Source organism: Halichoerus grypus, chromosome 9 (genome assembly GCF_964656455.1).
Source record: "Halichoerus grypus chromosome 9, mHalGry1.hap1.1, whole genome shotgun sequence".
Taxonomy (NCBI): domain Eukaryota; kingdom Metazoa; phylum Chordata; class Mammalia; order Carnivora; family Phocidae; genus Halichoerus; species Halichoerus grypus.
In genome coordinates, this window is record NC_135720.1 from 55,101,206 (window position 1) to 55,123,979 (window position 22,774).

General features: G+C 38.3%; 1 protein-coding gene across 3 annotated transcripts in view; it reads left to right on the forward strand.

Moving 5' to 3' along the window:
• HACE1 (HECT domain and ankyrin repeat containing E3 ubiquitin protein ligase 1) overlaps window positions 1–22,774 on the forward strand; it is a 110,519-nt gene that overhangs the window by 12,964 nt on the left and 74,781 nt on the right. For 2 of the 3 annotated variants that reach the window (XM_078054935.1, XM_078054936.1), the window contains 2 exons: window positions 776–851; window positions 19,714–19,845. In XM_078054935.1, coding sequence (XP_077911061.1) covers window positions 776–851; window positions 19,714–19,845 — 208 coding nt within the window. The remainder of the gene's footprint in view (window positions 1–775; window positions 852–19,713; window positions 19,846–22,774) is intronic. The other variant, XM_078054937.1, reaches the window with a different exon arrangement.

Below are 22,774 nucleotides of genomic sequence, written 5' to 3' on the forward strand. Positions count from 1 at the left end.
TTTAAGATTTTATTTATTTATTTGACAGAGACAGCGAGAGAGGGAACACAGGCGGGGGGAGTGGGAGAGGGAGAAGCAGGCTTCCCACGGAGCAAGGAGCCTGATGCGGGGCTCGATCCCAGGACCCTGGGATTATGACCTGAGCCAAAGGCAGACGCTTAACGACTGAGCCACCCAGGTGCCCCATGGCATGAGAAATTTATGATCTAATTGAGTGAATGATAACACATAAACATACATACTCTATTATATACTATTTTGTATATAGCATATATAGTACTACAAATGTAGTATATCCATATGTTAGTACTATATATGTAACATACGGTATATAATATGCTATTACATATACACTGTTACGTATTTTTTATATGTCACAGTTTTTTCATTTTATTTCAAATGTTAAAACATTTGTTTAAAAACCTATAGATTGGGGGAGAAGAACCATGAGAGACGATGGACTCTGAAAAACAAACTGAGGGTTCTAGAGGGGAGGGGGGTGGGAGGATGGGTTAGCCTGGTGATGGGTATTGAGGAGGGCACGTTCTGCATGGAGCACTGGGTGTTATGCACAAACAATGAATCATGGAACACTATATCTAAAACTAATGATGTAATGTATGGGGATTAACATAACAATAAAAAAATTAAAAAAAAAACTATAGATTGATACTTGCCATCAACTAGTATTGAGTGTAGTCAATATTACAGTAAAATAATTGTCATTGGCTTATTTTTCTTGTACCAGTTATCTCTGTCTCTTTTTTCTTTTCAGGCAGAAGAAGTGCATGAGTAAATTACTAGAATACAGTGCTGATGTCAACATTTGTAATAATGAAGGCCTTACAGCAGTAAGTGCTAAGAATTTATGTGAGAGCTTTAAAATACTTTTTAGAAAATAATATTGAAGGTGATAGTAATGCAAAGTGCAGTACAAGTGTTTCTGCAGGTTACTTCCGTAGAAAGATTTGAGACATAGTTTTCTACTGTATTTATTAAGTTATGGGTTCACTATGTTTCTCCTTTCTCCTTTTTGTTTGTGACCTTTCATTTATTTTGAAGCCTTTTTCCTCTAGCTTTTGTCACTGACTTTCAGGTGATTTTTTAGGAGCATGTCTGCTGTGTTATGAGTTCATTATAGGAGAGCTATTTTTTATTATGTCCTTTAAAATTATTTTAATATGTACATTTCAGAAAAATTGGATGGCTAGGTAGAAAGGAAAAAGGTAATGAATGGAATGATCACTCACTATCCTCTGCACTCAGAGATAATCACTGTTAATATTTTGGTCTATATCTTTCAGACTTGTTATATCTTACCTAAACTAGTATTTTTATCCATTTTGCTGTGTCACTTTCTTTTCAAAAATAAGTTAATATATTTTTGATCCATATAGATGTTATTTGGAGGTAGTGTGGGATACTTCTGAAAAGATTGTTGAAATCCAAAAATTTTTAAAAAATTTATTTTTATTTTAATTCCAGTATAGTTAATATACAGTGTTATATTAGTTTCAGATGTACAATATAGTGATTCAAGAGTTCTATACATGAAATCTAAAAATATTAATCATTATCATTTAATGGAGCTTTATTCATTTTAGAAGTAGATATAAAATAGAATTATGTGATTATTGAGAAATTATTTTGAAGTTGTGACAGAAGATGTTAAATTTTTTTTTTTTTAAGATTTTATTTATTTATTTGACAGAGATAGCGAGAGCAGGAACACAAGCAGGGGGAGTGGGAGAGGGAGAAGCAGGCTTCCTGCCAAGCAGGGAGCCCGATGCGGGGCTCCATCCCAGGACCCTGGGATCATGTCCTGAGCCAAAGGCAGATGCTTAACGACTGAGCCACCCAGGCGCCCTGTGGATGTTAAATTTTATATATTAAATTTTACCTTCCTGTATGTGAGGTTATGCATGTATGAATTAAGTGGATATTGAGAATCCTTTCATGATGCCTATCAAATCAATATGTTGTATCCTTTAAATATCCTACAATTTTGTCAATTATACCTCAATAAAGTTGAAAAAATTTTTTATTAAGTTTTTAATTCTAGTTCCAGTAAAGATAACATACAGTGTTTTATTAGTTTCAAGTGTACACTATAGTGATTCCACAATTCTATACGTTATTAAGTGTTCATCATGATAAGTGTACTCTTAATCCCCTACACCTACTTCACCCATCCCCCCCGCCCACCTCCCCTCTGGTAACCATTAGTTTGTTCTCTGTAGTTAAGAGCCTGTTTCTTGGTTTGAAAAAAAAATTTTTTCTTTTTTTTTTTTTTTTTACCTTTCTTGGTAGTATTTGTAGATTCTGAATCTTTTAATTTGTGGATAAAGAATATTATTTACATACCATGCCAGTTTTCAAGGCTTTCTGACTAAAATGAAGGTGGGGATACTGGGCATAAAAAAACAGCTTCCCTAAGATTTGCTTTGTTCTCTGTGAATGACTTATTAAAGATAAAGAATAAGCTCATTCATTATTATATGGAACCCACAATTCCTGTGATAATCTAGATTTTGTTTTATATATATGTGTGTGTGTGTGTGTGTGTGTATATTAAGATTTTATTTATTTTTTTGAGATAGAGAATGAGAGAGAGTATGAGCCGGGGTGCAGAGAGAGAGGGAGAAACAGGCTCCCCATTGAGCAGGGAGCCCGATGCGGGGCTTGATCCCAGGACCCTGGGATCACGACCTGAGCCGAAAGCAGATGCTTAACCAGCTGAGCCACGAGGCGCCCCGATTTTTTTATATATTAACAACATAATGCCATCTATTCTGTAAAGAAAAACTGTAGAATGAATATTTACAAGATGCTTAGTGATATGGTAGCTACTACTGAGGATTATAAAATTATGGAACTAACATAGACCTATCCTTAGGACACTATCTAGTATAGGCAAGATAAGATGTTCAATATTAACATAATCTAATCACATAAATTTTTATCTGCTAACTTCTCCCTTTCACTCCTGAACTTTAGGAGAAGTAGAGTAGAAAAGTTTTTTACCTAAAATATTATTAATGCATCTATTTAAAGAGTCAAATGATTCTACAAAGCTTATTGTAGAAAAATAGTTTCTGCACTCTTTCTGCCTGGGACCAGCCTTGGTGTTTTCTCCTATGGCCCTGAATGGTATAGTGTGCCGCCTCCTCTTGGAAACTGTTCTGGCCACCAACATGATTCTTCCTAGTCCCAGACCACCATGATGGAATTAATTCAACAGCTGGGCCCATTGACCCGATCAGCTGAAGGAAGCTGGGATGGTGAAAACATGTTGCTGCAGAACTGAATAGTTGCCACCAAACATGTGGGACAGTAAAGCCAATGGCTCCTGAGTTGGAAGAAACTTTCAATGAGGAGCCAAGAGCCCCAGGATTTTTCTTACAAAAAGAGAGAACTGTTGAGTGCATGCTTTCTAGGCTGGTTATCCTCACAAAGGACTCCTCATATTTCTTCATTTGTTGTTTCAACAGGAATTTCTTGAATACCTACTATGTGCTAGGCACTTTGCTATTGTGGGATAGAGCCATGAATATGGTCCTTGTTGTCCCCAAACGTATAAGGAAGACAGGGAAGTTTTTTTTTCTTTCAAGTTCTTATTAAAGTTCAAGTTAGTTAACATTTAGTGCAGTGTTGGTTTCAGGAGTAGAATTTAGTGATTCATCACTTACATACAACATCCAGTGCTCATCACAAGTGCTCTCCTTAAAGTCCATTTAGCATATCCCCTCACCCACCCCCCTAGTTTGTTCTCTGTAGTTAAGAGTCTTTTATGATTTGCCTCCCTCCATGTTTTTATCTTATTTTTCCTTACAGGAAGACTGGAAAGTTAACAGGCCGTGGTAACACAGTGTAATGAATGTCAACATAGGAGAAGGAGATGCTATGGAAGTCTGGCAGGGGACCCATCCTCACTTAGGGCATTAGAAGAGGCATCCCAGGGACATATCACATGAGCTGAGGCCAGAAGGACGAACAGAAGTTAGACTGGTTCAAGTGGTGGTTGTGGGGTTGGGGGAGCGGGAAGAGAGTTCTGGCTCTACGGAATAGATTCGTGAAGGCTTGGAGGTGAAAGAAGGCATGCTACATTAGAGTGGTAAGCTTAACTGGTGTTCAGGTACCCCAGGGGTTCATGGAGACTTTCCAAAGGTCTTTGGCATGGATAGTTACAGGGATCATTTTCCAGATCTTTAGCTTCGAGATGTGCTTTTTTTTCCCAAGATGATGTGCTCAAGAACATCCTGCAGTAGAGAGCCTACCCTTCCCACATTCACCTTCAAAATCGCTCTCCCACCACTTTTTTTTTTAAGATTTTATTTATTTATTTGATAGGGGGAGAGAGAGTGAGAAAGCACAAGCAGGGGGAGCGGCAGAGAGAGAGGGAGAAGAAGGCTTTCTGCTGGGCAGGGAGCCCGACATGGTGCTCGTTCCCAGGACCCTGGGATCATAACCTGAGCTTAACTGACTGAGCCACCCAGGTGCCCTCTCCCACTGCTTTTTTTTTTTTTTTTTTAAAGATTTTTAAAATTTATTTGATATCACGAGCACAAGCAGGGGGAGTGGCAGGCAGAGTGAGAGGGGTAAGCAGGCTCCCCACAGAGCAGGGAGCCCAATGCAGAACTTGATCGCAGGACCCTGGGATCATGACCTGAGCCGAAGGCAGACACCCAACCCACTGAGCCATCCAGGCGCCCCTCTCCTGCTGCTTTTTGAATGAAGTACATTTTATGCTTATCCATCCTGAGTATTACTAAGGCACATTGTCTAGGGTGGCCTGGGGATAGTGACAAGCAAAAGAACAATTCAAAGTATTGGTGTCTGCAAAGGCTGTCATTCAGTACCATAAACCATAAAATCATGGTGGGATTTCGTAGACTTTTCCCTGCCTTATACATATTGCTTTTAGGGGTGAGGTCATTAGACTTAACTCGGTTTGTTCTGAACTCAGCAAAATTATACAAGTGAAGAAGTGGGAGTGATGGAATATTTGGTTGATGATGCCGCCTATATCATCCCCCAACAACTGTCAGAGAATTCATTGCCTCTAACAGAGATCTACAAGAACAAAGCAAAAGAACATTAGTAAAAAAATACTGCAGGCAATGTTGACTTAATCAGGGTGAGACATGTATCTTACCTATCTATCTCAGGACAAGGGAGGAAATAGGCAGTGACTGCTAATGGTAGTGGGTTTCTTTTTGGGGAAATGAAAATGTTCTAAAATTGATTATGGTGATGAGTGCGCAACTGTGAATATACCAAAACCACTAAGGTGTATATTTTAAATAGATGGATTGTATGGCATTTGAACTGTATGACATTATACTTCAAATAAATACATATCTGTATTGTGATCCCACCCCACAAAAAGGACATATTCTCTTGACTTTCTTCCTCAGGCTCTATAAACTTCTAACTCTGTAGTTAGCTCTTCTCAACTATTTTAATAGATGTAAAAATATTGTTTCCTTACATCTAAATAACATGCTAGTATTGCTATTTTTTGATTTTTCAGTTTTAGGCGTCACCAATTGACTTTATGGAAGATAAGGTTATTTCCTCTCTTTTTCAGTCCCACCTCCCCTTATCCCATCATGTACAAGCACATTTCCCTCACACCTTTCCAATATAGTTGTAATTTTAATTAGATCATTTTTCAGTATTTTGATTTTTTAAAAATTATATACATACTATAATGTTCATAGTTAGGCCAAATAGTTTGCTATAGTTACTTTTCTTTATTACATAGCATTTTGATTTTCATGTAGTTAATGATGGCATTCTAAAAAAATTGAGATAATTTTACATTCATATGTACCTGTAAGAAATAATACAGAGGAATGCCCTCTATATATTGCCCAGTTTCCCTCAATGGTCACATTTTACAAAACGATAGTATAATATCATGGCCAGGATATTTATACTGATATAATTTGTCTTGTTCCAATTGCCCCAGTTTTACGTGTTTATTTGTACCCAGTTTTATCTGTGTGTGTCTATGTATAGTAAGTTCTATACAGTTTTATTACCTGTATAAGTCCATGTGTCCACTACTATAGTCAATATTCTGAACATTTCCAACTCTACAAAGATGTTTTGTGTTGTTCTTTTATAACCACACCTTTCCTCCCCTTCACCCCATGCCTAACCCTTGGCAACCACTAATCTGTACTCCATTTCTAAGATTATGTCTTTTTAAGAATGTTATATAAATTGAATTATATTGTATGGAACCTTTTAGGATTGGCTTTTGTACATTCATCATATTCCATGGAGATTGACGTAGGTTACTGTATGTATCAATAGTTTGTTCCTTTATATTGCTGACTGGTATTCCTTGGTATAGAGGTACCATTGTTTGTTTAACCATTTACCTGTTGAAGGACATCTGGGTCATTTCCTGTTTGGGGCTATCTTGAATAAAGCTGCTATAAATGTAAACAATGTACAGGTTTTTGTGTGGATGTAAAACTTTTCGTTTCTCTAGAATAAATGCCCAAGAATGAAATTGCTGGGTTGTATCGTAGTTTCATGTTTAGTTTTAAAATGTACTACCTAACTCTTCCAGAGTGCCTGCAACATTTCATACTCTGAGCAGCAATATATGAGTCATCTAGTTTTTCAGCATCCTCACCAGCATTTGATGTTGTCACTGTTTTTTATTTTAGCCATAATACGTGTGTAGTTGCTATCTCATTGTGGTTTTAATTTGCATTTGCCTAATTGACATCTTTTCATGTGCTTTTTTGCTATCTGTGTATCTTTTTTTTTTCTTTTTTAAAGTTTTTATTTAAATTCCAGTTAAGCTACAGTGTTATATTAGTTTCAGGTGTACAGTATAGTGATTCAGTGCTCATTACAGTAAGTGTACTCCTTAATCCCTATCACCTGTTTAACTCATCCCCTTACCCACCTCCCCTCTGGTAGCTGTCAGTTTCTGAATCTGTTTCTTGTTTTGCCTTTCCCCTCTCCCCCCTCCCCTTCTCCTTTCCCCCTCTTGTTTTTTTTGTTTCTTAAATTCCTCATATGAGTGAAATCATATAGTATTTGTCTTTCTCTGACTGACTTATTTCACTTAGCATTATACTGTTTAGCTCCATCTGTGTTATTGCAGATGGCAAGATTTCATTCTTTTTTTTATGGCTGAGTAATATTCTCTTATGTATATATATCACATCTTTATCCATTCATCAGTTGATGGACACTTGGGCTGTTTCCATAGTTTGGCTATTGTAGATAATGCTGCTATAAACATTGGGGTGCATGTATCCCTTTGAATTAGTATTTTTGTATTCTTTGAGTAATTTTGCTATCTGTATATCTTTCTATGTGAAAGGTCGATTCATGTCATTTGCCCATTTTTTAATTGGATTACTTTTAACTCTTGAGCTGTGAGAGTGCTTTATATACTGATGATACGGGTCCTTTATCAGGTATGTGATGTGCAAATATTTTCTTCTATCTCTAGTTTGCCATTTTCTTTTTTTTTTTAATTTTATTGTGTTACATTAATCACCATACATTACATCATTAGTTTTTGATGTAGTGTTCCATGATTCATTGTTTGCATATAACACCCAGTTCTCTGCCATTTTAATTCTTTTTTTTTTTTTTTTTAAAGATTTTGTTTATTTATTTGACAGAGAGAGACACAGTGAGAGAGGGAACACAAGCATGGGGAATGGGAGAGGGAGAAGCAGGCTTCCTGCCGAGCAGGGAGCCCGATGTGGGACTCGATCCCAGGACCCTGGGATCATGACCTGAGCCAAAGGCAGATGCTTAACGACTGAGCCACCCAGGCGCCCCTCTGCCATTTTAATTCTTAACAGGATCTTTTGTATAAAAGTTTTCAGTTTTGATGAAGGCCAATATATCAGTTTTTCCTTTTATGGATTATGCTTTTGGTATCAAATTAAAGAACTCTGTCTAACTCTAGATCTTGAAGATGTTTTCAGATTTTTTTTCTAAATTTTTATTATTTTATACTTTACATCTAAATCTATGATCTGTTTTAAGCTAATATTTGTGTAAGATGTGATGCTTAAGTTGAAGTTCATTTTTTTTTTTAAGATTTTATTTATTTATTTGTCAGAGAGAGAGAACACAAGCAGGGGGAGCGGCAGGCAGAGGGAGAAGCAGGCTCCCTGCTGAGCAAGGAGCCTAATGTGGGACTCGATCCCAGGACTCTGGGACCTGAGCCTGAAGGCAGATGCTCAACCAACTGAGCCACCTGGGCGTCCCTTTTTTTTTTTGCTCATCAAGTCCACTTACTCGAGCACTGTTGTTGAAAAGTCTATCCTTCCTGCATGAAATTGGTTTTGCATCTTTCTCAAAAATCTATGGGGCATATTTATATGAATTTTTTTTTTTTGTTTTTAATTCTGTTTCAGGGATCTATGTGACTGTCCCTTTGCCAATACCACAGTTTGGATTACTGTAGCTATATACTAAATAGTAAGCCTTAATATCTGGTTGAGTAATTCCTCCCACTTTATTTTTCTGTGTCAGGATTATATTAGCTATTCTGGTTTCTTTGCCAGAAATTTATAGATAGAATAAACTTATTTATAGAATAAACTTGACTATGACAAAAAAACCTTGCTGGGATATTTACTGAGATTGTATTAAATATAGATCAGTTTGAGAATTGGTATCTTTACTGGAAACACAGTATGTCTCCTCATTTATTTAAGTCTTTGATTTCTTTTTGTAAATGAAATTTTACCTCTTGTACTGTTCACCATACAGATCTTGTGCATGTTTTAAGTGTATATGTATAGCTAAGTTTCATTTTCTTTGGAGCAATACTGAATAGTATTATGTTTTTAATTTTGGTTTCTGCATGTTCACTGATAGTTTGTAGAAATGCGATTCCTTTTTTGTGTGTTTATCATGTATTCTTGTGACCTTGCTGAACTCACGTATTAGTTCTAGGAGTTTTTTGTAGATTCCTTAGGGTTTTCTATGTAGACGGTCATGTCATCTGCAAATGGAGATAATTTTATCTTTTCCTTTCTAATCTCTAGGTCTTTGTTTCTTGTCTTATTGCAGCTTAAATTTTTTTTAAAACTTTTCTAAGTAGTTATTATTAATTCATTGTGAAACTTTACCTGAGCTTTGTAAATATCCTCATGATAAGTATTCAGTGTCTTTCATCTTCTTGATTAATTTTGATAGGAGTCTTTTATGGAGACTTCTGTCCTCTCTAAGCTGGTTTGGGTGATTTCTAGGCCTCCTTCACAGTTTTTGTTTAGAATATCTCTTCATCATTCTGGAGATTTCTTTTGCCTTTCTCTTGTTTTGGGTTCTTTTTTATATGGATTCTGTGTCTGTCTTTGCAGATAACTATTCTGTCACTTTGCTGGAGCACATTTTCCAGTAGTTAACTGACAAAGAGTTAATGGGAAGTAAATTCGTTTATACTTCGCATTACTTGAATTTTGAGTCTGATTATGTAATCATTAATAATGAGTTAGCTGGTAATAAGATTCTGGGCTGCACATTGTTTTCCCTTAGAATTTTGAAAACGTTGCTTCATTGTCTTCTAGCTTTCAGTTTTGAAGTTTGGTGCCATTTAGATTTTTTTTTTTTTTTAAGAGTCTCATGCTCTACCGACTGAGCTAGCTGGGCGCTAGATTCTTTTTTTTTTTTTTTTTTAAAGATTTATTTATTTGAGAGATGGAGAGAGTGTTTGCATGGGGTGGGGGAAGGGCAGAGGAAGAGGGACAGAGTCTTCTTTTTTTTTTTTTTTTTTAATTTTTTTATTGTTATGTTAATCCCCCTACATTACATCATTAGTTTTAGATATAGTGTTCCATGATTCATTGTTTGTGCATAACACCCAGTGCTCCATGCAGAACGTGCCCTCCTCAATACCCATCACCAGGCTAACCCATCCTCCCAACCCCCTCCCCTCTAGAACCCTCAGTTTGTTTTTCAGAGTCCATCGTCTCTCATGGTTCTTCTCCCCCTCCGATTTCCCCCCCTTCATTCTTCCCCTCCTGCTACATTCTTCTTCTTCTTTTTTTCTTTCTTAACATATATTGCATTATTTGTTTCAGAGGTACAGATCTGAGATTCAACAGTCTTGCACAGTTCACAGCGCTTACCAGAACACATACCCTCCCCAGTGTCCATCACCCAGTCACCCCATCCCTCCCACCCCACCCCCCACTCCAGCAACCCTCAGTTTGTTTCCTGAGATTAAGAATTCCTCATATCAGTGAGGTCATATGATACATGTCTTTCTCTGTTTGACTTATTTCGCTCAGCATAATACCCTCCAGTTCCATCCACGTCGTTGCAAATGGCAAGATCTTATTCCTTTTGATGGCTGCATAATATTCCATTGTATATATATACCACATCTTCTTTATCCATTCATCTGTTGATGGACATCTTGGCTCTTTCCACAGTTTGGCTATTGTGGACATTGCTGCTATAAACATCGGGGTGCACGTAGCCTTTCGGGTCCCTACTTTTGTATCTTTGGGGTAAATACCCAGTAGTGCAATTGCTGGATCATATGGTAGCTCTATTTTCAACTTTTTGAGGAACCTCCATACTGTTTTCCAGAGTGGCTGCACCAGCTTGCATTCCCACCAACAGTGGAGGAGGGTTCCCCTTTCTCCGCATCCCCGCCAACATCTGTCATTTCCTGACTTGTTAATTTTAGCCATTCTGACTGGTGTGAGGTGGTATCTCATTGAGGTTTTGATTTGGATTTCCCTGATGCCGAGCGATATTGAACACTTTTTCATGTGTCTGTTGGCCATTTGGATGTCTTCTTTGGAAAAAATGTCTGTTCATGTCTTCTGCCCATTTCTTGATTGGATTCTTTGTTCTTTGGGTGTTGAGTTTGATGAGTTCTTTATAGATTTTGGATACTAGCCCTTTATCTGATATGTCATTTGCAAATATCTTCTCCCATTCTGTCAGTTGTCTTTTGGTTTTGTTGACTGTTTCCTTGGCTTTGCAAAAGCTTTTGATCTTGATGAAGTCCCAATAGTTCATTTTTGCCCTTGCTTCCCTTGCCTTTGGCGATGTTTCTAGGAAGAAGTTGCTGCGGCTGAGGTCGAAGAGGTTGCTGCCTGTGTTCTCCTTTAGGATTTTGATGGACTCCTGTCTCACATTGAGGTCTTTCAACCATTTGGAGTCTATTTTTGTGTGTGGTGTAAGGAAATGGTCCAGTTTCATTCTTCTGCATGTGGCTGTCCAATTTTCCCAACACCATTTGTTGAAGAGACTGTCTTTTTTCCATTGGACATTCTTTCCTGCTTTGTCAAAGATGAGTTGACCATAGAGTTGAGGGTCCATTTCTGGGCTCTCTATTCTGTTCCATTGATCTATGTGTCTGTTTTTGTGCCAGTACCATACTGTCTTGATGATGACAGCTTTGTAGTAGAGCTGGAAGTCTGGAATTGTGATGCCGCCAGCTTTGCTTTTCTTTTTCAACATTCCTCTGGCTATGCGGGGTCTTTTCTGGTTCCATACAAATTTTAGGATTATTTGTTCCATTTCTTTGAAGAAAGTGGATGGTATTTTGATGGGGATTGCATTGAATGTGTAGATTGCTCTAGGTAGGATTGACATCTTCACAATATTTGTTCTTCCAATCCATGAGCATGGAACATTTTTCCATTTCTTTGTGTCTTCCTCAATTTCTTTCATGAGTATTTTATAGTTTTCTGAGTACAGATCCTTTGCCTCTTTGGTTAGATTTATTCCTAGGTATCTTATGGTTTTGGGTGCAATTGTAAATGGGATCGACTCCTTAATTTCTCTTTCTTCTGACTTGTTGTTGGTGTATAGGAATGCCACTGACTTCTGTGCATTGATTTTATATCCTGCCACTTGACTGAATTCCTGTATGAGTTCTAGCAGTTTTGGGGTGGAGTCTTTGGGATTTTCCACATAAAGTATCATATCATCTGCAAAGAGTGAGAGTTTGACTTCTTCTTTGCCAATTTGGATGCCTTTGATTTCTTTTTGTTGTCTGATTGCTGTGGCTAGGACTTCCAATACTATGTTGAATAGCAGTGGTGATAGTGGACATCCCTGCCGCGTTCCTGACCTTAGGGGGAAAGCTCTCAGTTTTTCCCCATTGAGAATGATATTCGCTGTAGGTTTTTCATAGATGGCTTTTATGATATTGAGGTATGTACCCTCTATGCCTATACTCTGAAGAGTTTTGATCAAGAAAGGATGCTGTACTTTGTCAAATGCTTTTTCTGCATCTATTGAGAGGATCATGTGATTCTTGTTTTTTCTTTTGTTAATGTATTGTATCACGTTGATTGATTTGCGGATGTTGAACCAACCTTGCAGCCCAGGGATAAATCCCACTTGGTCGTGGTGAATAATCCTTTTAATGTACTGTTGGATCCTATTGGCTAGTATTTTGGTGAGAATTTTTGCATCCATGTTCATCAGGGATATTGGTCTGTAATTCTCCTTTTTGATGGGGTCTTTGTCTGGTTTTGGGATCAAGGTAATGGTGGCCTCATAAAATGAGTTTGGAAGTTTTCCTTCCATTTCTATTTTTTGGAACAGTTTCAGAAGGATAGGTATTAATTCTTCTTGAAATGTTTGGTAGAATTCCCCTGGGAAGCCATCTGGCCCTGGGCTTTTGTGTTTTGGGAGATTTTTGATGACTGCTTTTATTTCCTTAGTGGTTATAGGTCTGTTCAGGTGTTCTATTTCTTCCTGGTTCAGTTTTGGTAGTTGATACATCTCTAGGAATGCATCCATTACTTCCAGGTTATCTAATTTGTTGGCATAGAGTTGCTCATAATATGTTCTTATAATTGTTTGTATTTCTTTGGTGTTGGTTGTGATTTCTCCTCTTTCATTCATGATTTTGTTGATTTGGGTCATTTCTCTTTTCTTTTTGATAAGTCTGGCCAGGGGCTTATCAATCTTGTTAATTCTTTCAAAGAACCAGCTCCTAGTTTCGTTGATCTGTTCTACTGTTCTTTTGGTTTCTATTTCATTGATTTCTGCTCTGATCTTTATTATTTCTCTTCTCCTGCTGGGTTTAGGCTTTATTTGCTGTTCTTTCTCCAGCTCCTTTAGGTGTAGAGTTAGGTTGTGTACTTGAGACCTTTCTTGTTTCTTGAGAAAGGCTTGTATTGCTATATACTTTCCTCTTAGGACTGCCTTTGCTGTATCCCAAAGATTTTGAATAGTTGTGTTTTCATTTTCATTGGTTTCCATGAATTTTTTTAATTCTTCTTTAATTTCCTGGTTGACCCATTCATTCTTCAGTAGGATGCTCTTTAGCCTCCATGTATTTGAGTTCTTTCTGACTTTCCTCTTGTGATTGAGTTCTAGTTTCAAAGCATTGTGGTCTGAAAATAGGCAGGGGATGATCCCAATCTTCTGGTACCGGTTGAGACCTGATTTATGACCTAGGATGTGATCTATTCTGGAGAATGTTCCATGGGCACTAGAGAAGAATGTGTATTCCGTTGCTTTGGGATGGAATGTTCTGAATATGTGAAGTCCATTTGGTCCAGTGTGTCATTTAAAGTCTTTATTTCCTTGTTGATCTTTTGCTTAGACGATCTGTCCATTTCAGTGAGGGGGGTGTTAAAGTCCCCCACTATTATTGTATTGTTGTCGATGTGTTTCTTTGCTTTTGTTATTAATTGCCTTATATAATTGGCTGCTCCCATGTTAGGGGCATAGATATTTACAATTGTTAGATCTTCTTGTTGGATAGACCCTTTAAGTATGATATAGTGTCCTTCCTCATCTCTTATTACAGTCTTTGGTTTAAAATCTAATTTGTCTGATATAAGGATTGCCACCCCAGCTTTCTTTTGGTGTCCATTAGCATGGTAAATAGTTTTCCACCCCCTCACTTTCAATCTGGGGGTGTCTTTGGGTCTAAAATGAGTCTCTTGCAGACAGCATATCGATGGGCCTTGTTTTTTTATCCAATCTGATAGCCTGTGTCTTTTGATTGGGGCATTTAGCCCATTTACATTCAGGGTAACTATTGAAAGATAGGAGTTCAGTGCCATTGTATTGCCTGTAAAGTGACTGTTACTGTATATTGTTTGTGTTCCTTTCTGGTCTATGTTGCTTTTAGGCTCTCTCTTTGCTTAGAGGACCCCTTTCAATATTTGTTGTAGGGCTGGTTTCGTGTTTGCAAATTCCTTTAGTTTTTGTTTGTCCTGGAAGCTTTTTATCTCTCCTTCAATTTTCAATGACAGCCTAGCTGGATATAGTATTCTTGGCTGCATATTTTTCTCATTTAGTGCTCTGAATATGTCCTGCCAGTCCTTTCTGGCCTGCCAGGTCTCTGTGGATAAGTCTGTTGCCAATCTAATGTTTCTACCATTGTAGGTTACATATCTCTTCTCCCGAGCTGCTTTCAGGATTTTCTCTTTGTCTCTGAGACTCGTAAGTTTTACTATTAGATGTCGGGGTGTTGACCTATTTTTATTGATTTTGAGAGGGGTTCTCTGTGCTTCCTGGATTTTGATGCCTGTTTCCTTCCCCAAATTAGGGAAGTTCTCTGCTATAATTTGCTCCATTATACCTTCTGCACCTCTCTCTCTTTCTTCTTCTTCTGGGATCCCAATTATTCTAATGTTGTTTCGTCTTATGGTATCGTTTATCTCTCGAATTCTGCCCTCGTGATCCAGTAGTTGTTTATCTCTCTTTTTCTCAGCTTCTTTATTTTCCATCATTTGGTCTTCTATCTCACTGATTCTTTCTTCTGCCTCATTTATCCTAGTAGTTAGTGCCCCCATATTTGATTGCACCTCATTAATAGCCTTTTTGATTTCTACTTGGTTCGATTTTAGTTCTTTTACTTCTCCAGAAAGGGTTTCTCTAATAACTTCCATGTTTTTTTCAAGTCCAGCTAGTATCTTTAAAGTGATGATTCTGAACTCTAGATCTGACATCGTACTAATGTCCGTATTGAGTAGGTCCCTGGCAGTCGGTACTACCTCTTGTTCTTTTTGTTGAGGTGATTTTTTCCGTCTTGTCATTTTGTGCAGAGGAGAATAGATTAATGAGAGAACAAAATGCTAGCAGGGTAACAACGTCCCCAGAAAATATACTCTAAACAAATCAGAAAAGACCTGAAGCAGTGGGAAAAGAAAGGGAAAGAGAGAAAAAAGAAAAGGAAAGAAAAAAAGAAAAAAGAAAAAGATAAAGATAAAAACAAACAAAAGCAGAACAAAACAAAACAAAACAAAAACAGAATGTGATCAAATATGATCAGGCTGGATTATAGATCAGTGCCACACACTAGATTTTGGGTGTATTTTGGTCTGTTAGAAGAAAGTCCCTCCCAAAATTTTAAAGAAAGAAAAACTTATATATGTACAAAAATAAGGGTTGATATGATGAAGGGATGGAATATGACTGTAAAGAATGAAATTATAAAAAATTTTTAAAAAGGATTTGATAAGTTGTTTGAAAAAAGAAAGAAGAGGATTAAAAAAAAAAAAAGAAAGAAAAAAGGGAGAGAATGTGATCAGGCAGGGGAGTAGAAAAAAACCATACACTAGAGATTTAGAGTATATTTTGATCTGTTAGAAGAAACTATCTCAAGATTTTAAAGAGAGAACAACTTATATATATATGCCAAAAATACGGGTAACTACTATGAAGGGATAGAATATGACTTTAAAAATGAAAAATAAAAATGTTTTTTTTTAAAAAAGGGATTGATAAGGGCGCCTGGGTGGCTCAGTTGGTTAAGCGACTGCCTTCGGCTCAGGTCATGATCCTGGAGTCCCTGGATCGAGTCCCGCATCGGGCTCCCTGCTCGGCAGGGAGCCTGCTTCTCCCTCTGACCCTCCCCCCTCTCATGTGCTTGCTCTCTCTCATTCTCTCTCTCTCAAATAAATAAATTAAAAAAAAAAAAAAAATCTTTAAAAAAGGGATTGATAAGATGTTGGTTGAAAAAGGGAAAAAGAAAAATTCAAAAAAAAAGAAAAAAGGAAAAAAGAAAAAAAGTTAAAAAAAAATAATTAACTTTGAAAGACTAAAGAATCATGGTAAAAAAGCCATGAATTCTATGTGCAGTGTTCCCCTAGCGCTGGAGTTCTGCCGTTTTCATTGATCGGTAAACTTGGTCTTGGCTGGCTGTTCTTGCTGATCTTCTGGGGGAGGGGCCTGTTGCCGTGGTTCCCAAATGTCTTTGCCGGAGGCAAAATTGCCCCGCCCTTGCCGGTCCGGGCTAAGTAATCTGCTCGGGTTTGCTCTCCGGAGCTTTTGTTCCCTGCAAGCTCTCCGTACAGGTTTGGAGGCGGAGAGTGAAAATGGTGGCCTCCCAGTCTCCGCCCCGGCGGAGCCGAGAACTCGGGGTCCCGCTCCTCAGCGAGCCCCCAGAGAAAAGCCGTCAGTCACTCCCGTCTCCCCGGTCTCCCGCTGCACTCCGCGCTCATCCGGCCTGTGACCGCGCCTTTCTATCTGGCACCCGACCCCGGGTGGAGTCTCCAAGCCCAGCAGATCCCCGCGGTGTGCTCCCGCACAGCTCCTCCCGGGGGAAGAAGGTGAGTCTCCCCGGATCTGCCGCTTGTTGGGTCCCTGCTGGAGGAGCAGTGGCCCGACTGTGCCGCGGATCACGGTTTATAGCAACCCCGAGCTGAGAGCCCGCGCCTGGGCTCCGTCTCTGCAGCCGGCTTCCCTGCTCCGATACCTGGGAGCTCTGCCGCACTCAGGCACCCCCGGTCTTTCTGTGACCCCGAGGGTCCTGGGACCACACTGTCCCGCGAGGGTTCCACCCCCCACTTCGCCACCAGAGTGCCGTCCCTCAGCGGAGCAGACTTCTAAAAGTTCCGACTTTGTGCTCCGTGGCTCTATCACTTGCCAGAAGCCGCCGATGGAGGCCCCTCCCCCGCCGTCTATCCTCCCGAATATCGCCTCGGATTCACTTCTCCGCACGTCCTACCTTCCAGAAAGTGGTCGCTTTTCTGTTCAGAGAGTTGTTGCTCTTCTTTTCTTTGATCTCCTGTTGAGTTTGTAGGTGTTCAGAATGGTTTGATCCCTATCCAGCTGAATTCCTGAGAGGAGACGAAATCCAGGTCTCCTACTCCTCCGCCATCTTGCTCCGCCTCTTTTTTTTTTTTTTTTAAAGATTTTATTTATTTATTCATGAGAGACAGAGAGAGAGAGAAGCAGAGGAAGAAACAGGCTCCCAAGGAGCAGGGAGCCCAATGCGGGACTCGATCCCAGGACCCTGGGATCATGACCTGAGCCGAAGGCAGACGCTTAACCATCTGAGCCACCCAGGTGCCCGAGAGAGTCTTTTTTTAAAAAAAAATATTTATTTATTTATTTGACAGAGAGAGGGAGAGAGCATAAGCAGGGGGAGTGGCAGGCAGAGGGAGAGGGAGAAGCAGGCTCCTAGCTGAGCAGGGAGCTGTTGGGCTCATTCCCAGGACCCCTGGGATCATGACCTGAGCCGAAGGCAGCCGCTTAACCGACTGGGCCACCCAGGCGCCTGAGGGAGAGTCTTAAACAGACTCCTCACTGAGCACAGAGAGGGATGTGGGGCTTGATCTCATAACTCTGAGATCAGGACTCAAGCCAAAACCAAGAGTCAGATGTTTAACCGACTGCACCACCCAGGTGCCCCACCATTTAGATTCTTGACTCTTTATGAAACCTGTTCTGTTTTTCCTTTTTAGAAACTTATTGAACCTACTTTGTCTTTAGAGTTCTAAAATTTCGGGATTATAGGTCTGGGTTTGGTTTAATTATATCCATTTGGCTGGGTAATGCTGAGGTGTTATCCTGGAAGCTCATGTAATGGGAACTCAGGAAAAATTTTCGTAAAATACTTCTTTGATGATTTCAATCTTCTGTTTTGCCTGTTCTCTCCTTTTTGAATTCCTGTTATTTGAATATTGGACCTCTTGGGCTAACCTTTTAATTTTCGTACCTTTTCTCTTGTTTCTCCCATTTCTTTGTCTTTTTGTGCTTCTTGGGAGGCTTCCTCAATATTATCTTCTAAATCTTTTTTGAGTTTGCATGTCTCTGTCACAGTATTAAGTTCCAGGAGTTTGTTTGCTTTTCATTGTCCTTTTAAAAAAAATAGTAGCCTGTTCTTGTTTGAAGGATGCAGTCAGTATGTTTTCTCTCTGAGAGTATTTTTTTTTTCTTTTTTTATTTGACAGAGAGAGAGCACAAGCAGGGGCAGAGGCAGAGGGAGAAGCAGGCTCCCTGCTCAGCAGGGAGCCCGATGTGGGGCTCGATCCCAGGACCCTGGGATCATGACCTGAGCCCAAGGCAGACGCTTAACCAACTGAGCCACCCAGGCGCCCCTCTCTGAGAGTATTAAATATAGCTTTTTCTTTTGAAGTTTTTTCCTTGAATATTCATGGTTCCTTCTCTACTTTTTTTTTCCCTAGGTTTTTTTTTTTTTTTGTATTTTGTCTTTCAAACTAGATGCATTTGTCAAATGTTTGGTGGAATTGGAAAAAGCTATTTGAAAGCCCCGTTTGAATGAATGAGGTTTATTCACTATGGGCTTCAGTGTTCTTGGGCATTTGCCTTTTGGATCCTTCCCGATATCAATTTCTTTAGGCATTTACTCTCAAGCTGGTTAGATTCCTCAGAGAAAGCTCTAACAATTGCCAGGAGGGTGTTAGCATTCTGGAAATTAGGTAGAGGAGAATTCTTTGGGATTTCAGTATTCAGTATGTAAACGACTTTGTCTCCCTTTTACAATGTGATAGTCTTGCTTCATTGTGCCGGTTGTCACTTACTAGAGATTGTTTTCAAGGCTCTTGTGTTCTCTCTGATTGGGAAGGGGCAGTTATTGGCCTGGAAGAGTTGGGGAGGGTTGGAGATATAAGGGTCTAAATCCACCAGTTTTCATCCCTACTTCAAGAGATGCAAGGTGCTTATCACCGATTCTTGAGCCTTTTGGGATTTTAGTGATCTGAGTCACCTTCCTTGGCTTTTTCTATTACTGGTTTAGGATTCAGTTTTTTGTTCTGACAAGTCAGACAAAAGCTTTTAACTTGCAAAACTTGTTGCTATTATAGTATCTTTTTATCTTTATCGTAATGGGTCTGTCTTTTAAGGAAAGTACTCTTTATTGTCATTTCAGTGGTGTTTGGGGAAGAAATAGAAGTCGATGCATGTGTTTAAGCTGCCATCCTAAAACAAGTTTCATGATACAGTTTTTAATGGAAAACAGTCAATTGAAAAATGCATGGATAGCATAGTCCAGAGTTTTAACATTGATTATCTTTGAGTGGTAGAGTTATAAGTATTTTATCCTCCCTATGTATTACTATTTATGTATGATACATGAGTTATTTGGAAAATACAAGAAGTAAAGAATATGATGTCTGTTGTGTTAATTACCTTTTTATTCATGTTTACTTCTGGGGAAGGAAAAGTATCCAGTACCTTTTCTTTAGAGACAAGCTGTGCATAGAGTCCAGGATCATCTAGGAAGCAGGGTATTTGGTGATCCTAAGTCTAGGGTATTTAACTGTTGTGATCCATGAAATGCTTGATTTTGAAGTACATGGTGGTGTAATCTACATCTTGATGCATATTTTCCCCATATAAAAAATAGGAAAATATATGGGCTTTTATTTTAATCTTTAGTGTGTATATCATACTCACGTTTGAGAAATAATAGCATTATTTATCTGCTGTTTTTATGAAACACTCCTTGCACAAATGTTAAGTAACTAAATGGCTGTACAGATACACTGGCTGGCCGTGAATGGGCGGACAGAACTACTCCATGACCTTGTACAACACGTCAGTGACGTCGATGTTGAGGATGCGATGGGGCAGACAGCGCTGCATGTGGCTTGCCAGAACGGTCACAAGACGGTAAATTCAGCCATGAGGACTTTAAGTTGCATGTATTTATTTTTGAAAACTTTGAATTCATGAAAAGTTTTTCACTGTGCATAATTGGGAACATGAAGCATCGTAGCAAAATCTTAAAACATTTTTTGCATCATATGGACTTATGATTAATATATATTCTTTGTGGATAAAAAGAATAGAAAATAGTGCTTTTAAATCTGTTTAAAGTATTTGGATTTCAAATTTATTTCTGATTCATAGATTTTGATAGCTGAATATACTAAAATTTTAAATGTATGTTCACATGTAATTTTTTTCTTTTTTTTTTAATTAACATATGATGTATTATTTGTTTCAGGGGTACAGGTCTGTGCTTCATCAGTCTTAAACAGTTCACAGTGCTCACCATAGTACATTACCCTCCTCAATGTCCATCACATGTAATTCTAATAATGTTCTTATTCTCAGTCTTATTATCACATAACTTTTTTATATTTTATTTTTTACCATTATGCCTCAGTTACTGGGATTAGATGGTAAGAAAGTGAGCACTGACATTGCTTAAATATTTCAGCTTAGATTATCATATTTTTCTGCTGTCTTGGAATATGATGTAAGACTAGAGTGATGGTTGTTTTCTTTCTTACTTAGATTTCTAAGATCATGCATTTGTTTTACGTCAGTACTTTCCTGTTACTCCCATGTACAAACATTTAACTTTAAAAGTTGCTAATAGTTTTTCTTTTATTAGGAGACTGCTGCCTTATACAAAAATTGTTAGTTTAAAATTTAAAATCTGCCTTGTTATAGTTTCCTGTCCTGGTTACTTTTGAGTTTTTTTTTTTTCCCCACATTTAACATTGTTGTTAATAGAAATTTATTTACTTGTTAACCATAACAATAAGAACAAAAACCAGCCGAAAACAAAAAAAATCACCATCAATAACTGCAGATACAGAAATTTGTGTGTTTAATATGTATTTTTTTTAAAGATTTTATTTATTTATTTGACAGAGGGAGAGCACAAGCAGGGGGAGTGGCAGGCAAAGGGAGAGGAAGAAGCAGGCTCCCCACTGAGCAGGGAGCCTGATGTGATGTCAGGGCTCAATGTGGGGCTCGCTCCCAGTACCCTGGGATCATAACCTGAGCCGAAGGCAGAGCTTAACCGACTGAGCCACCCAGGCGCCCAATATGTATTGTTTTGGACACACTCTCTCTGGGTCTTATCTTTGTGTTCTGAGAATTCTTACTGGAATCTTGATTTTCATCTCTGCACTTTTTTCCTAATCTGGGTTCAGGATGTAGGATGCTACATGTTTAAATGGATTTATATGTGATTATAATTCAGAGTATTGCACTTCTTTAAGATAGTGAGGCCAAGAGTAACATTGTCTTATGTTTAATGAGTTGCATAAGAGGAGGGATATAGAATTTTTTTTTCTTCCCTGGAATTTCTTCTGAAAACTAGTTGTTCATTTTTATTTTTTATTTTTTGTCCTTTATCATCTGAAAACTAACCCAGTGTTTTCAAGGAGTATTTCCTTCTCACTAGTTTTTACTTTCTGAGAGTCAGCAGTATTAATTTAAAAAGTATTCTGTGTGAAAAAAAAAATGATCTGAAATGTCCTAATCTAGAATGGCCCAGGTTTTTAAACAATGGTTGCACATTAGAGGATGAGTCCTGCTGGTAGTTGTTACAGGACAGAAAAGCACCCACTTTAATATAAACACTTTGCCATAACAGGAGTGGAGTGTCATATATAAGATTATAAATCCTACCTGTTGGCCAAGAATTTTTGTACAAAAAACTGGGATTCAGATCAGAAGTGATCTATGAAAACTAATTTTAGCTGCCTTGAGCCAGTGAAGAGACAAGAATTACTAAGAAAACCCTATTTCAAAACATGTGCATTACAGGCTGCATTAAAAATTTAGAATTGCCTTCTGAAGTTATTGAAGAATAGTTAGTATGAGTATAATATACTCCATATGCTTTACAACCTAAAGCAGGTGTGGTGAAGTAAGGGAGAATTCCTCATAGTCAGATGCCTTTGAAGAATTATAATCTCAAAAGATTTATAAGGGGGCCTGACTTCACTGCGATGATGAGTTTCACAGAGTGAGGTTTTGCAGATATAGTAGAGGAGGAAGGGTACAAAAAGCCATGTTGACTTGTGGTTGATTGTATTGGTGAGTGAGATTCCATTCTATTATAGTTGGTCAATTATAGTTATCTGTGAGGATCATGAACAGATAGAGAGTATGTTTAGTGTTTTATGAATCATTGTATGCATCTTTAATTCTTCCTCGAGGCAAGAAGGAATCTTGAAAAATTAGTCTATCTTTTAGCCTCCAGGCTGAATTATACTCCTAAAAATCTTTGTTGGTAGTTGTGCTAATATTACCTATGCCTTATAATTACTTATGTATTTCTGGGACATGTTCAAATCTCATTGGATGAGCATAGATATGATAAATTATTACAGGATAGGGATTATTGATTTTTTTTAACTCTTTGTATATCTTTCCATAAGTTGAACACTGAGTATAAAATGCTTTGTCAGATATCCTACTGACTTACTTTAGCTGCAAGTAAAAATGGCCTTTTTATTGTCTCAAAGTCAGTTCATGCATAAATTCATTAAAAGGTCTTCAGAACTTGGTTCCATATAGACATGTAGCAGTGCATATAGGTTTCAAGATTTATTTTTAAGCTTAAAAGCTTGCATATTGATTATATATGTTTTACAAAATAAAATAGAAAACTTTAAAGGGAGAAAGAAGCTGCATTTAAAGAGGGGTTCTTGGGTGACTCAGTCGGTTAAGCATCTGACTTCAGCTCAGGTCATGATCTCAGGGTCTTGGGATCAAGCCCTGTAGTTGGGCTCCCTGCTCAGCAGGGAGTCTGCTTGTCCCTTTTCTTCTCCCTCTGTCCCTCCCCTGCCCGTGT